Genomic DNA, 17,666 nt, shown 5'->3' on the forward strand with positions numbered 1-17,666 from the left:
TTTACATTTAAAAGGCAGTGATTTTTCATATCTTAAAGAGTTCTTGAATTATTTACTAATCAAGCGAGACTTGTACTATACTCTGATGGTAATAATTCTTAGTTAGATAAATGTAAATAAATGCATCATTTCTTTACAGCTCCAACATCAGACCGCTTGCTTCGACCTGTGTGCTTGGTAAAACAACTGGATTTCTCTCAGCCTTCTTTGCCGCTTCTCCCTGGGGCTGCACCTTCGACTGCCTCTGTATCGACCACATCTGGTAGTTTGACAGTATCCACAGCTGCTTCATCATCAGTTACATCGTCTATACCTTTCCCAGTATCTTCAATTACAGCAGATTCTTCCAATCAGTTCCAGGTGTCTGACTTGCCGTTAAAATCATCCAAACCATTAATATTTCCTTCAACATCATCATCAAGTCTGCCTACCTTCCTTCCACTCAAGCAGGAAATTTGTCCTACGTCTTCCACACCTTCTGTATCATTCACTAAAGTGACAGTGCCCAGTGTTCCTTCTCCACAAGGGTTTGCATCCTTGTGTTCTCCAGTACGAGAAGACAATACTAGCCCTTCTCAAGGCTCTCCTTCATCTGCTGTAAGTCCATCTGCAATACTTAGTGCTGCTAAAATCTCGGCCAGTTCGTCTGGAAGCTCTTCTGCTTCACCTGACCACTGTGGCGAAGCACAATTATCCGAACGTGAAATCTTAATGGAGACTTCGACTGTTCCACCCCCAACACCACACGAACCACCTAGTCATCAACCTCAAGATCCACCTAAGGCCTGCATGGAGGAAGTAGCAGGGGGAGGTAGACTAGCTCTTACTCCAACAAATAACAATAATACCAGTACAACAAATAACAATAACAACAATAGTACCACTGCAACCTTAACTACCACCACTAATAGTAACACTAGCAGCACTAGAACAAATAGTCTTAGCCCAAGTAAGCCTCTGACATCTTTAGGGTCGTCAGTGAATGCAAAGGTTTCAGAAGGTGGAGGGCTTGGATGTTTTGGTTACAAAGGAGAGGACGAAGCAGGATTAATTCGACCTGCACCCATAACGGAAGTCCGAGCAAGCGAAGCCAGGTTTGACATACCACACTCGTACACAACTTTAGATCTGGATCGACAAGCAGCAATCCCAGTTTCACAACCTCACATGCCCCCTACTCCAACGACATTCGATACCACAGTTGCAGGAGGAACTTCATTACCCGGTGCCTCCATAACACCTATGACTCCAGCACCAGGCCCAATTGTGGGAACTAATGGTCCAATTGTTCCACATGTTCCATTTGATGGCCTAAAACCACCTGTTACAACAGAGTACCCAATTACCACAACTCACAACAGCTTTTTCATGAATAAAGCATGTGGGGCAGAGGTTAAACTTAACGACACAACACCTTGTTCTGTTGCGTGTATGCCTCCCGTGCCACCTAACACAATGTACCAAAGGTCAGTCTTCTTATCTTCATCTATGTATAAAACTTAATCATTAATGATTGATATATCCTTATATTTTAATGCAATTTCACAATTACTTTATTGTCATATTTGTTATATTATGCACTACAGTACTGTATACCCTAAATCAAAACTTGTAAATTTGATCCCCTGTCATTTTTAATGAGGATAAATACTAAAGGTTATTTTTTATCACAGCCCTGGATACCGGTACGACAGCTCAGCCATCAATCTAAGCGTCAAAACGTCAGCATTAGGGCCCAACCCCATGTCCCCCGCCAATGTAATGGACCTGTCCGGACCCATGGGTACTGGAGGCCCCATGGTAACCTCTCCACAATATCCAGGACCTGGTGTTTCTCCATGCTACAGTGGGCCACAGTTAGTATCTCCAGGCAGTTCTCATGATTCCCAGCATACCAACCAAACACTTGACCTCTCCTTGGCCCGTCCGCCTGGCTCACTCAGGTATCTTTAGCTTTGTGGTTAAGACATACTCATTGTTGTCAAACCACATGCTTTGCAAGATATAATGAAAGTAAATAATTCCTCCATTCAAAGTTTTGAATCCTCCATACAGTTATCTCCTTCCATTTCGTAGTAATAGATTTGTTGAAAGGAAATATATTCAGAATACTACAGTGTTATTTCTCATCTTTTCCAGTGGTCCAACCAGTCCAGAATACAGCCCACCTTCCCGGTTAGGCTCTGCATACCCGGGTGGTGGTGGACCTTTCCAGCAGCCACAGAGTATTGATGAGCAAACTGAACCTGTCGATTTCTCTTCACCTGCTGAACCTGTGAATTTCAGCCTAGCCAGACCACTAGAGTATGGTGTTACCCCTGATTATGCACGGGCACCTACAGCTTCAGCTTGTCCACCTCATGACAATACCTATGCTACGACTCCAGACAGAACTCACGACTACAGGAATATGAATGGTAAGTAGATTTTTGGGCAAGTGTTTTGAATGTTTTTCTTCTATTTAAACTAACCATAAAATAAGATTGAGATCGGAATCACTACTGTCTCTTATGTACTGTAGTACAATAGATCAGCTTTAAACTGAGATTCTATACTTCCTATTTACATTGGCTTCTGTAGCTGCAAATATTGTAGACAGTTTTTATTGAAAATTTTTATAGTATAACTAACCACTAACAAAATTATATCCTATATCCTAAATTGCTGTAGTTTGGTGTATGGTTTTCTTACTAACACTCAATCAAAAACTTTTTTGCAACTAACAAAGGTTACAACTCCATGACTACACGGCCATATGACGTAACAGCTGCTTATAACACTGGTTACATGGGTTACCAAGGCTACCAGGGTGGCTACATGGGTGCAGGTAGTTATGGGGCTGCCATGGGTGGGGACTATATGACAACTACTGCTTGCACTACGCCATATCAACTCTCTCCATCCCGTTCACAGCCCCCATCAACTCCAATGCCTGATAGGTATGATGATTGGTCAGTAAAGCATGTTAGGATTCGAATATTGACTTATTATAGTAACTTGCAATAGCATTTCCAGCAGATATGTATAATAGCATTCTATGAGTAAATATAGCTATGTAAGATTAGATTAAATAACGGTAATTGCGTATGTAGACTACGTGGTTTACCCATTTACTCTGACTTTTCTTGATGGGGAAGCCACAATAGAATTTCCTTTTGAATTACTTCTCTTGTGATTATATGTGTTACTTCTGATTTAACTATTTGAATTAAATAATTTCTCTTCTATTAAGTTCTCATAATATATAATTTTTTATACCAATTTATAATATTTCTAACATCACGTGAATTGAAGAATGAAAAGATATGATAATTATCAGAGACTGTAAATGCATTTAAAGGAAGGCAATCAGTGGTCAATAAATGGGTAGGTAGATTTCCTTGACTGTATTGAACAGTATTATATTTACACTTTGCCTTCTCAACTTCAACTATCGTTCCACATTGTCCAGCTGAAATTCTGTGCTATACAGCAATAAGAAATAATTAATATACCGATACCTTTATTGGGGCTGTATGATTCAAACCATACTTTATTCCATTTTCTTCTAATAAATAAGGATTTATTGTTGTTATAATAATTTTGTATATAAATCTCACTTAAAGATTTGATAACGTACAGATAGTGCACTATGTCATGCTATAGAGGTTTTTTAGTTTCGGTTTTAAATTTACTTTGCTAAATGTCTGCAAAATTATTTCTCAAAATAAACCACTGATAATCTTATTTTTCTTGATAGCAAGGTTAATATAGTAGACTTATACTAAAATTAATTTCAATTCTTATTGTTTGTTAAGATTAATCTTAATTTTATAGTACGGCACTGGAAAGTACTAAAATGCTTCTAATTCAAACATAAACATTTAATTAAAGTAACACTTTGCAGACATTGCTAATTTGACTAGAGATTATCATAAAAGTGAGTTTAATAGAGGTATTTTGCTCAGTAACAGTGTTCGGGCATACTCACGTTCCAGCAGTAGACGTGATGGAAAGGAGCTCATCCAGTGTCCAACCCCTGGATGTGACGGCATGGGTCACGTAACCGGAAACTACGCCACCCACCGAAGGTTAGTGGAAAGCCGTAATATGAAGGCACACACTTTGCTCCAGCGGATCCTAAGGGGTGTGCCTAGGAGTAAATACTTTTTTTTCTTTCATGTTTATATTAAATGTTGGAGAATACAAAAAGCCAATGTCACAATTTTTTTCCTCAACCAAGTTTTTTTTTATAGACATAATTTATACTTATAGAATTTTTATATTGCCAAGTACCGAATCTGGAGAGTAACTAACATTGCAGACCATAAAATGGATCCTGTTAGTACAGTAGTTGATATATTTCTTTAGATATATTTTTCTAGTATGAGTTTCCGTAAAAAATCTCAGTGCAACAAGTCAACACTACACTTTTCTTCAAATAGATAACATAAGTCTTAAAGTATTCTGCATATTTTTATACTTTTGAAAGAAATAGGGTATAGGTCCAATTCACCGGTGCTAAAATTTAATATGATCTCCGGTAAATTTTCAAGTTAGAAATCTGTTGCCTACGATATACCTTACTTATAATTGGGATTGAATATACTGTACAGCAATAGTTTCAGCCTCTGACACACTTAAGTTTTTCTGAAAAAGAAAAGTTGTTTATTGGTCCTCCAATTTATATAGTGATGCAGCCCATATAACTACAGCTCAGATAGAAATTATCTAGCGGAGTTCAATCCTCTGCATAAATATATTCATCAGTGGAAATGTTAGCTACTTGAAGATAGCACATCTAATTGTCTGTGCACAAATAAGAACTTCTATAAAAATTCATGAGCAGTTACGTAACTTACCATTTTAACGATTGCTGATTTTAATACAAATTGGAATAGGAGGTTTCTATTGATGTAATTAAGGCTATAAAGCCAGGGTTGGTTAACAAAGGTAGTCTTGTTGCCAAAGAATTCTTTACCCATTTAGTAGAGCACTGCACCTCCCTCGGTATGGTAGTGACTTATGCCAAGTATGTTTACCTTTCATTTTTCCCTCTCAAGCTAAAAAGACTTATAATAAGTATAACACACTGAAATCTGCACCATGCAGGTATTGTGCGTTGTACAGTTTTAGACTATTGATTTGTGGAGGCCACTTTTAATTCATTACTTAGCAACAATTGTCCAGTTAAGCAATTCCCCTTTACTCCGGTAAAAGCCCCTTTATTTTTAGATGACGCCTTTAATCATTTCAGTCTATTTGGGGATTCTAGTGCATTCATGTACATAGTTTGAATGACAGATTGATTTTATATATTATTTTTATTTATTTATTGTGGCACTGTTAAGATTTGCAAGTGTTGAGTCCTTTTCTCCTTTTCTTTGACTATTGGTTGAGGAGATTTAATTGTGTACATAATTCTCCTTGTGAACTAATAATACCTTTGTTTATGAAACAGGCATCTTTAATGTAAGAATTTTTATTAAATTTAAGTTTAGGATAGTTATATGAGAAACTTGAAAGTTTTCCATATAACTGTACTAAACACACCAGGACATAACCTCTTAGTAAATGGATCTAAGCTTTGATATTCATCATGAGAAAGCATAGTAAAATTAGAGTAAAATAAGAAACTGAAAAAGATCTTTGCTGTAACTTGCTGGTAACATATATGGGTGAGAGGGTAGTATTTTGGGTATTTTCTTTGCAACTATTTCATTAAAGTCATCCACAATAGAGCAGCAAGGGCTGGTTTTCTCAGGATGACATACCTAACACAGAGTGATGTGCCTTCACCTTACAAGGGCTGGGGACTTTTGAAGCAAAAAGCATTCTTCACACAGATGACCATGAGCTCTGTCTGTAACAGGCAGTAGCTCTCTGGCAAAAATTATTGCTATTCAGCATTGCTTTCACATCACCTTCAGAATCATTCCCTATGAACAGTCATACCAGCCTCTTGTAATCTACCCAACCACCCATCGTATGTAACCTATTGCACACAGTCTTGGTCAAAAAAATCTTCACTTGGCCAAGTCTATACTCGCCCCACCATCCAGCCTGTCCGGATGCCCACGAGCTGACCGATCGACTATCCAGCATCAGACGCAGGAGCTGAAGTGTCCCACCCCTGGTTGTGATGGATCTGGTCATGTAACGGGGAACTACTCATCACATCGATCTCTCTCCGGTTGCCCAAGAGCCAACAAACCAAAACATAAACCTAAGGACTCTCAGGACTCTGAGCCACTCCGGTAAGTGTCACACTAATGTTAGTTTTATGTAAAAGAAACAAAAGTGTGAGGTTTAACAAAGACAATATCATGTGGTATTGGAACTATGGTAAGATGTACGTATTTTTCCAAATTCCTCAATGAAAGATTTTTTATGCTTACTATAAATTTTACCATAGTTTCCAGATCACCAACTCTGGTTTGTAGTTTTTGTGTGTGTGTGTTGCAGTGTCTGTACCCGCTTTTGTTGGACACCTTTTAAGGGCCAAACCTTACTCTAGCTAAGGTCCGAGGCTTGGACCCTTGCCATGCTGTACTCATACTGCAGTATTTATCATTATAACTGTATGACCTCACCAATGACTCAAAATATGAGTCTAGCACCCTAGCATGTTTTCATCCATACTTGAGTTTGCTGCATGAAAAGTCCTAAATTTCAGTCCAAATCTGCTGTTCAGGAAAAATTTGTGGCATAATCATATGCGTAGTACAGTAAATAGACCTGGAGGTCCAAGCCTCACCCTCAGTTTCTGGTGCGGTCCAGCCCTCTGCCCTTTAGTGTGTTTCAAAAGTTGGTGTATGGGAGGCCCAATGTAACTGAAGCCCAGTCATCCATGGATTGACCATTTGCTAATAAATCAGTCATATGATATAAGATGTTTTACAATTAGTAAAGTTTAAAATTTAAAAAAAGAAATTGAAACTGGTGTTGCACCAGATTGTAGAGTCATAGTTATATAGTTATCAGTCTGCCAGGGAGTAAGTAGGGAGTGCCATAACCCCCGCCCTCCCTCCTGAAGCGCTGCTCTTGCCCCACTCACCTCACATGACCTCACTGACTGCCATTGTGCTGCCCTTAGCTGTCCAGTCCCTGGATGTGATGGGTCGGGGCACTCCACGGGCAAGTTTCTCAGTCACAGGAGGTAAGAAGGCCTGAGCTTACGGGAGCCAGAACCAAACACCACTTGAGGCCTTCACTTCCTATTGTCTGCCACATTTAGAGTACTGCATTTACTACAGTAATATGGGAGGGACACTTGTTTTGACGCTTAGAATGTAGTTTCTATTTATATTTGGGGGTTCAATTGATATCCTTCCAAAACATTTGGAAAAATTCTAAAGAATGTTTCACCTGATTCACATTTCTTGAAAACTTCCATTATTGTATTTTAAAACCTTAAATTTAACATGAAACATTCTGTAACTGATCCAAATTGCTGGACCTAACCTTAAAAAAGGGTTTCCAGCTGACCTCAAGTGGAGTTCTACCACTGGATCCCATTTATTATTACAGTACCATGCTATTGCCCCTTATCGGACATACTGCATGCTAAGCTGAAAAATAAGTAGCCAAATTTGGTAATATTGAGAGAATGTGTAGTAGTGGCGGCCGCTGTTCAGGTGGCAGACTAACTTGCCGTGGTGTGTATCCCCAGTGCCTCGGGCTGTCCCATCGCCAACCGCAACAAGATGCGCTCCCTGGAGGGGGGCGGGGGGGCGGGTCTGGGCATGGGCATGGGCGTCCCCACTGGGTTAGCTGCCATGAGTGATCCTCGGCCTCCCCTCCTGGCTGCCTCATATTCAACGGGTGCTCCTACGGGCCCACCCACTGCTGCCCACTCCCTCTTGGCCCGCCCACTCCTCCACCCACTCCAGCCCCCTCCTGCCAAGAAGCTTAGGATGGATGATCCAGCCATGACCTTCAAAACAGGTGCGTCCTGCATGCTGGTGTGTCTGCCATTCCATTTTCCCTGTCCTTTTACTCATTTCCACTTAAAATTTCATACTGAAATAATGATTATATCAGTTTTAAAATTAAAGTAAGTTGTTGATATTATTTTAAGTATGCAATTATTTATAGTTTTACTTAAAGGTTTGCTATCAATGCAAATAATTTCTTCATTGAAGTTTATCCTTGCATTCTAATAAGACTATTAAGAAATCTTAATAGCATATTTACTGTACTATGAAATATAATGCATGCCTAAGCTATTTCCATATGGAACCCAGCAATCATTCTTTTTAGTTTTGAAATTTTTTTTTATCTAAGAAGATAAAGTTATCAAGTTACATATATTAAAAAAATCAAATGAGATAAAACTTAAGATTTGCTATATAAAAGTGATAACACTTGTCTTGCTGTTTCACTAATAAATCATCAGTTGTTTACTGGTCAGCAATGAAAAAGGGCTTTCTGTTTGTATTTTATTATGAATTTCAAAATTGCACTGAATAATTTGCACCCTGTGATAATAGACTTCTCACATCCTGCTTAGTTTGTTTGAAGTACTGTACAGTATATTGTTGCTATTGTATGGTAAGGAATACTGTATACAACATCAAGTCAGTGAGCTTAAGTATATTCATTCATTCAAAAATTAGGGAGTAATATTTCTCCCTTGGCTTAACTTTTGTTACCTGAAGCATAAGAAACAGCATAATACTAACCACTTTTTAAATTTCGAGTGGAAAGAAAGACCACATAAGCCATTCAATCTTGATTCCCTCAAAATGCCTTTTGATATTTAAACAACTTTTTTATCACTTTACCAAATTTTAATATCTTGGGCACGTACTATAACTATACCAAGAATTATTTATTTCAAATTTAATTTAGAATACAGAAAAAAAAATTTCCATTTTCTTCTCTGGTAAGGTATAGTTTTTAAATAATAGAAGATTTTTTTTCAAAAGGATGACTTAGAATATTGAGGAAATTGCATAAACACCTCACCAAAAATCAGTTCCTGCATTGTATTGACTAATTTGTCTCACTGTTAGCTTTGCAGCAACAATGTATTGTAGCTTTTTGAATATGTCTGTTTATTGCATACAGTATAAAGAAAGATATGACATTTTATTATTTCATATTTTATGGTGGGCTCTTATTTTTCTATATAAATTGATAGCATTTGAGTAGTCTACTAGTATTTTTTATATCTACATGTTCTATTTTTGCTAATCTCTGTACTTTTGAATTTATTGGTTCAATTTTAGTGCTATCTACAATTGAATAACCAATTTATTCCAAGCATACTTTCATATTCAAGAATTACTTATTTTATTGGTTCAATTTTAGTGCTATCTACAAATGAATAACCAATTTATTCCAAGCATACTTTCATATTCAAGAATTACTTATTTTATTGCTTCAATTTTAGTGCTATCTACAAATGAATAACCAATTTATTCCAAGCATACTTTCATATTCAAGAATTACTTATTTTATTGCTTCAATTTTAGTGCTATCTACAAATGAATAACCAATTTATTCCAAGCATACTTTCATATTCAAGAATTACTTATTTTATTGCTTCAATTTTAGTGCTATCTACAAATGAATAACCAATTTATTCCAAGCATACTTTCATATTCAAGAATTACGAGATGACTGCCACTCATATTTTGTTATCATGGCAGTGTTTTTGAATTTATGAAATATTCAAGAAGAAATTATAAATGAAAAAAATCTCATATTCTTTGTGCTTGATGTATTATAGAGGTCAAGAAACCTGTGTAATTTTATGATCTTTGAAGTTTAATCAATGCAAAAGCAAATTGCAGAATTTATTTAGTAACTGTAAAAAAGATAGTTGTACTAACATTTCAATTCACATTTCTTATTGTTAATTTAATGAAGTTCCTAGTTCAGATTAATAATTAATGCAAGTTCATCTTTGGAAAATATTTCAGCGATTTAACATATGGTGGGATTAACTACAGTTTACAATGATAGGTTGCTGATAGAACCACATAAATCTAAAAAAAATAATTACTACTCTTAATGGGTAACTTGCTAAGAGTACATAGAAATTAATATATATACTGTACCTACTAAAGGTGTAAAAGGAAAAAATTAGGGTAGGGAAAAAAAAAAAAAGTGTCTTTGGAATAAAATGAAACTCGATAAAGTAAAGAATTCCAATGGTTTGTAGCCAGAAGAAAATAATCACTAGTTCGGGAAGGGATATAGTGTACTCTATGCAAATATGGCAAATGTTATAGTTTGTAGACAGGTGTTCTGATTCAGGTGATCCTTTGATTTGCCAACTCTTCATTTTACTAATAATGTACTAAATATTTGTCTAAGAATAAGCCTGTTAATTATGTTTAAAGATTAGACTTGTAAAAACTATGTTTAGTGTTAAATTTTGAAACTATTCAAGCATCCCCATATTTTTATTTCTGTATTACAGTAGAGCAATATGAAAATTACTGAGAGATCAGTGTACATCCAGCAAAGAATTTTATAGTCACTGCTTTGCCTTAGCTAACATTAGTTTACATAAATAATTGAAGGACTCTCATTGAGTCGCATGATAACTATTTAAGTACTGTAGTTTTTTACAAAAGTTTTATCAGCATTACAGTTATGCCTTATTTGATGACTAAAGATGAAAGGAAAAAACATCAAACGCTTGTTACGCATGTATTTTTTATTTGTAAAGTAGGCCACAGCATGTCCTTATTCTGTTACTGTTATAATTTACTGTATGCAAAACATTTTTCATTTTACAGAATATCATATGAATTTTTAATACCTGTACTTGTTATGAAGTGGTGTAATATGAGACGCATGCATGTCTGGTACATTATAATACAATTAATGCCTTTAAAAGCATCATAATGAATAAAAAGCATGTCACAGCTATTGCTTGTTGATATACAGTAATGCATTCAAGAATATTTTATAAAATTTAATACTGAAAAATTTCTTTATGGGAGTCAATGATTTTCTTCAAAGCTTTGGTGGTTCTTAATTATTAATTTTAGGTTTGCATTTTGTCTAAATATAGGTCTATTTTACTGAAGTATTTCAAGTTCACAGACTTGAAATAATTTTGCGCCAATAATCTCAAAGAGCAATGATTTATGCAAGATTTTCGCCCAACTTTTACAGTAATCCTGTAAGAAAAATTCTTGTCTTTAACAGACGGCGAGGACCACACTGGCTTGGTCTCGGAGATCTCGGAGTTGCAGAAAGAGAACGCTTCCATGGAGGGCCACGTGACCAAATTACGCCATGACGTCTCCTCTATGGAAGCTGCGCTCAAAGCCGAACAGAAGGTATGTAAAGAAATAAGATGATGGTTATTCAACAACTAGCAACAATTTTTTTTTCTGTAACAGCAGTGTCTTTAGAAAAGATAGAAATAGATTTTTGCCTAAAGTACTAGCATATTTATTTTCCTTAAGTTGCAGACCATTTCATGCACTAGTTTGTAATTACATATTATCTAACTCTTAAAACACTAAGGGGTTTCACTGCTAGCCCCAATCTTATCCTAGAATATACAGCTGTAAATATGTAGTTAAATTTATGGTATCTCCTTAAATTAATTCTTTTACATCAGGTTTATATACTTAAGAAAAAAATACTAATTACTTGTGATTTGTTTTTACAAAAATACTAATTACTTGTGATTTGTTTTTACATGAATACAAACCATTGTCCTTTCATAGGAGACTTATCCTTGGGAGGGAGATCAAAAGGAGTCAAAGTCTCATTATGACTCTTGCTAACCTAACAGCCTGGGGATAGAGATGTCACAGACATTTGTCTAATTACCAACCAAGAGAATGGTTGAGCATTATGGAAGAACCTATAACAGTGTTGATGATGGGGTGTCTAAATGGTCATTTATGAGAAATAGTACTATATACATCTGTGTCCATCCTCCCACTTGTTTGTGAGGATTGGCAAAATAAACAAAAACTGAAGGGAAGTTGCTCAATTGTTTGGCTTACCTGCACCTGACATTCAGTCCAGCAAAAATAATGGCTCGACTGTTACACTCCAAGAAAGAGGAAGGAAGCCCAACATTTAAGTTTAATCCTACACTTACTTGGACATGTATCTTGGACCAGATTTATCTTGTATCTTGTCCTGTTAGGGTGCTCGGTTTAACACAACCTGCTGAGCATCGACCACCGGACCAAGGGTAAAGGTATCCAGGGACCTGTGGGTATGCAGTACAGTACTCTTAATTAAAATTTTTTTAATTGGGCAGTGAAAGTTGTTTGGCATTCCCAAACTCCTGCCTTCACGACATGTGCCCCTGATAGGCTTTTCCTGAAGGCTAAGGTTGATGAAATACTTTACTTTATGTGCACGAGCTCAGGATGATCCTTATGCACTGTTGCTGGCTGCAGAATACCCTCATCTGATGCTTTTACGAAGATGGAGAGTGACGATACAGTCCGAAGTTCTGAGTCCTCTTCAAATAGCACCCTCATGGGCCAAAGCAGCAAGTTGTCCTGATCTCCACTGGTTGCTTCTTTTAGGGTAGAGATGGCTGAAGACTCAAAACTGGAGTTGTGGATGACAAGATTCTGGGTCTTGGCTACAAACTCCAGTATAAAGGCGAAGAGGACTACCTTCTTTCCTTCTCAAGACAAGGCTAGAAAGAAGACAGTCTGGAGGGTCAGATCCTGTCTCAAGGGCTCATACAGGGTTCGCTCGAGACACCCGAGAACTCGAGTGACATCCCACACAGGTGGTTTTAAGTTCCCTTGAAGAGAAAAGATTTAAGACCTTAAGTTTTTACCTAACTTAAGGCCGAGAGATACCCTTCACCATAGAGACTAAATGAGATTCTCCGACCAGAGAAGTATCCCTTCTACAACACCAATTGCAGAAGATAGCCCATATTCCCTGGTAGACAGCTGCAGATGATATTTGCAGGTATCCAGATATCTCCCCTGTAGTACCTCACAAAAAGCTTCTTGCATGGAAGAGATGCTGGATAGGAGGGATACCACCAAGTTGTGACACAACTCCAGTTCATTAGGATAGATTTCTTAGTATTTCAATGAGGAGCTTCAGATGATCAGGATATCATTTGGCATGTTGCCACCTGTTGTTCCAAAGGTGATGGAAGGTGTCCTCTAGTGCCAGCAACAGGTCTGGAACTTTGTGCAGCACAGGTCTATTGATGGCGAATCCGAAAGAGCAAAAATGCTTTAAGCTATGTGAGGATGTAGGGACCATTCTGCTTCTACCACTTGTCCCTTGTAACTGAGCATGTGCACATTCTTCTTACCTGAAATAAACCTTGCTAACAGTTATAGTGCAGTGTTGAATGCCCAAGTGTGCACCTGCTTCTCCAACTTGCAAACTGTCTGTGAAACAATGAATCCTTGTTTGTTGATATTGGCTACTATGGAAGTATTTTCACTAATCAACGCTGCAATGGTAGTATTTTCACTCTTCAACGCTACAAATTGCCTCTGTCAAACATTGTTGGAAACCTTGCAATGCTAGCAGCGCTGCAAACATTTTCGGCAGGTTGACATGCACACATTTTTAATCCACGAACCATCTTCCTGAGGTGGTCTGGTTCCATAGGTGTGCACCCTATCCCTCTCCTTATATGCATCTGTGAACAGCGGCATTTCCGAGGGGGGGTGTTGTCGAGTGGAATTTCCCTGTCAAGGTTTTCATCGTTAAACTGCTAGGCTAGATCATCCTGTACCTCCTGTTCCACTCGAACCATGGTAAGGGGATCGCTGGTTGCTAATCCGTGACGCTTCAGACATTACTGGCATGATCACGAGGCACGGACTTCAACAATGATGAGAGAAGGCTCAGAAGATGTTGTCACTGTCAAGTCGGAAGTTCTTGTTTGTGCCTTACCTCCCCAAATCTGCTTACGTGGTTGTCCGAGGAAAAGACTATCAGCATACCCAGGTATCTACTTGGGTGCGAGACTGGGCTTTCCCCCGATTGACCATAATCCCCAGGTAGTGGCAATAGAATTACAGTTTCGGTCCTGAAGTGTCTCCTGGAGGACTACAGAATTGGCCCGCCCATTGTCAAGTTATATTAGCAGATAAATCCCATTTAATTGTGCCGAAGACTAGACGAGTGTGAAACTGGAGTGAAGAGTTTGAAGCATAAAGCTTGAAACTCGTAGACTTCTTACCCACCCAACCCCCAGGAGGATGAATTGTATGCCTGATGGATGGGGACATAAGTGTCTTAAAGATTTACAAAAAGCATGATGTTATCTTGACTGATGGTAGCCCATACAGTGCTTGCCCTCTCCATCTTGAAGTTAGTTTGAAGATGACTGTAAATCCCTAGAGAACCATTATATATGAGTTTTAGCTCATTCTTCCTATCCATCACCTTCACCTCTGGCTGTAGGGCATGGGAATTCGGCGATCCCAGATGGTAATTCCTGAATGTCTTCAGTGTCTGAAGGTGGGAAAGACGAGAGTTGATGAACGACAGGTGACATACATCCCAGAAGATTTCAACCAACCAGTTATTTGCTTGGTGCTACTGCTGTCACGTTGCCCAACAGCTTGACATACATCTCCCTACTTGCAGGAACAGTAGAAGGGTACTGCCAATCTCAGTATCACTTTCCTAGACTGGCCTGGACAAGGGCAAAAAGGCGGTGTGTGTTTCATGCTTTTCCCTTGAGGAGGAAGAGACTGGGGGTGCAGATCTGGGCCTGAACATTGCAGAATTCTTCACTTCGGACTATTCTTCTCATCGGACTTTAGAGAGGCGACGCGTTTGATATTTTCGCTGCAGTTGCAGGTAATTTGTTGGATGAGGGAGCCCTTGCTGGTCTTTTCCAATTCTTTCCAATTCTTCATCAATATGCCTACCTCTTCTAGTGGGAACAAAACTGCAGTCTCCAACACCAGTGCATTCCATTAATTAAGTAGCTCTTCTTGTCCTAACTGTCTGACGAAGCAGGAGGCTACAGCATCCGTTCTCTTGGGGACCCAGTTTGCTCACTGGTTAGCAGACTGACTTGCCGAGAAAGTCACAGCGCCTTGGTGCTTGACAGTATTGAGTCAGTGTACAACCTCGTCTCAGGGTTTGCCAACTCCTGGTAGTGGTCAATGACACTACTGGAAGTTGCTTGTTTAATTGAATGGTGAGAAGGTTGATGGATGGTGAAACCCTATTCAGTGTCCGTATAGACTGCACGTGTCTGCTCTAACATTCCTGTGCCTTGATGAACCCTGCACACAGTTCTACCACGTAACTCATGAAATGGAGGTGTTACTTAAGTCTTGGGAAAGCAGGAGCACTTTCTCCGTGGTTCATAACCCCGAGATGGAGTAGATACTCGGGTAAGTGCTCCATCCCTCCTCAGATACTTCTGTGGACAGCAGATTCCCAGGAGGTCCCACAGTGAGATTTGTCATGCTACATGGGTAGATCATTTTAAATTCTAAGAAAACCTTTAGTTACTGTTTGTTACTGATTAGTAACACTTCAGGTACCACCGGTGTGATAGCTGGGGATCCTATCAGAATGGTGTGATACTGAGGAACCTATGAGGAACTAGCCTCTACATCAACAAAAGAGGTCTCAGAAGATAAAAGTTATCATCAATCTGTAAGGTTGTTTGGGAACAGGTTTGATGCCTCTGTGGATACGATTCTCCAAAAGGAATACTTTAGCTACTGTCATTCTGTCGGTGTTCCATCTTCTGCTCAAGAGTCGGATGAAATTTTTCCAGATTTTCCATTATCCACAGGTCGTGACGAAAGGAAGTCCTCTGGTAGTTAGTTCGAAAAAACCTTCGCCCATATACTACAATCAGTAGATCATAACAAAAGGAAGTCTGACTTGATACTTGAGCAGTAAGAGGGTAAAATGCAGCAATCGTCGAGATTCTTCAGTAGACTAATTGAACTGGTACACTACTACTTCTGGAGATGTAACCGAGAAAACCTCCTGTAGGAGACATAGGAAGTTGGAACTGAAAAATTAATTGGACACCTTCGAGTGTGTTATTGTTTTTTCTTTACCTCATCTGATAATAGGGCAAACCTTGGGCAATATTGGAATGTAGACCTTTAACATTAATGGTGTGTGAAAGGGGAAGAGCGTGGTAATCGTCCCAAACAACTTAGCCAACCCATTCCCTGCTCCGTGTCAGTGTTGCATGCTCAACGTCTTGACCAGCATACTTCCACTCGTGGCAGCTGTTGGAAGGTAATGACAACTTTAGCTGCACCCTTTCCCTTTCCTTCCCAACTCTGTAGAGGAATTACCAATGGATTGAAGATCTGACTACTCAAAAGGCAGAATTGCTCATCACTTCTATCCCCTCAGAGAATGGAGAAGTACAAGGTGCTTCAGTTTCTGATGGGGAAACAAAAGAGCCGGGCACTGAGACAAGGCATGTGAAGTCCTGGTGTTGTTAAGGAGTTTTGCTCATGATAGAGCAAATATAATGTTGCGTTTTGATAATCCCAAACGTATAGCATTCATAGGAGTTACGGCTAAAACTTCTTGTGACGACGAGTAGTTGCTCATGTCGTGTACTGTACTTGTTTCGGTGCATTAAAGGATCTTGTGATGTGAACCAGCCTTGGAGTGTAGAAAGATCTTGATGCATGGAAGGATCTCTGTGTATAAGATCTTGATAAGTATCTAAGTGTTAAGAAGTAGCAGGTGACAGGTATCCTGTGATTTATGCGCTATGATAACAAAATAGTTGGCGAGAGGAGTCCAATAATGTTGTTCAAACATGAGAAGACCAATCACACAGCGATGGTACACATAGGAGACCAGAAGTGAGAACAATTGGCTTCTCTTATTCCTCTTGATGCATAACTCATGAGCGACACATTTATTTGTGATAGGCAATACTTGTGGAGAGCTGAGACGCTGGGGAGGTGGTCTGCTTATGTCTTCACGCTGCTTGCATGAGGTAGGATCTTGGTGAACATGACCGTATGAGTGCTCAGTCTCATACGATGTAGCGTGGTGTAAGTGAAGTCGGCATTCTGTCAATGGGTGGTCTGCGTGTTACGTCCAGCTGCAATCTGCAAACCAGAGGTGCTGGTAGCAGGTGCATGAATATCTTTACCGCATACTGATCAGTGCTAGGTGCATTCTAGGTATGCTAGGTTTGTACAGCTCTTGGAACGTACCATTCTCATGTATGCAGGGAGATATTGACTGAAGATACACAGCTATGTTGATCAGATAAGTAGTGGCATTGGGGCAAGGGCATTGCATTCAGTACACGACCAGGAATTGTGCATACCAACATTAAATCCCGCTACAGGATCATTTTTGGTACACAGTCCTTCCTGTACGAGACTGAACACAGGTAGCAGGAGCAGCAGGTACTAGTATTTTTTTTCTTCTCATTAAGGGACAAGTCTCGTCATGTACTATCAAACACTCTTCAGAGAGCAAGAAATGGTCCATGAAGGGGGAAATGCAGGCGGTACTTTCGTCCTAACCAGCAGTGCGTGTCGATGTTTCTTTCTACTTTGAAACAACTCTTGATACTTTCTCCTCCCGGTATAAGACTGAACACTGGTAATATCAAGTACCTAGATGCCTCCTCAGAGTTGAGAGTGCCTATATTTATTCCCACTATGGGACCACTTGGTACACACTACTGAAAAGGAGATTCCTGCTACCTCACCGTCCCTCCGACAGGGAGAGAAACAAAAAGAGTT

At 39.0% G+C, this 17,666-nt stretch overlaps 1 protein-coding gene across 1 annotated transcript in view; it reads left to right on the top strand.

The window, feature by feature from the left end:
* Positions 1 to 17,666, top strand: part of LOC137620459 (myelin transcription factor 1-like) — a 131,823-nt gene that overhangs the window by 108,971 nt on the left and 5,186 nt on the right. The window contains 9 exon segments of the mRNA XM_068350617.1: positions 140 to 1,466; positions 1,674 to 1,943; positions 2,140 to 2,417; positions 2,729 to 2,939; positions 3,948 to 4,070; positions 5,988 to 6,236; positions 7,076 to 7,138; positions 7,652 to 7,926; positions 11,149 to 11,282. Of these exon segments, the coding sequence (XP_068206718.1) occupies positions 140 to 1,466; positions 1,674 to 1,943; positions 2,140 to 2,417; positions 2,729 to 2,939; positions 3,948 to 4,070; positions 5,988 to 6,236; positions 7,076 to 7,138; positions 7,652 to 7,926; positions 11,149 to 11,282 (2,930 nt within the window).

This window comes from Palaemon carinicauda, chromosome 27, assembly GCF_036898095.1.
Source record: "Palaemon carinicauda isolate YSFRI2023 chromosome 27, ASM3689809v2, whole genome shotgun sequence".
In the NCBI taxonomy this organism is placed as follows: domain Eukaryota; kingdom Metazoa; phylum Arthropoda; class Malacostraca; order Decapoda; family Palaemonidae; genus Palaemon; species Palaemon carinicauda.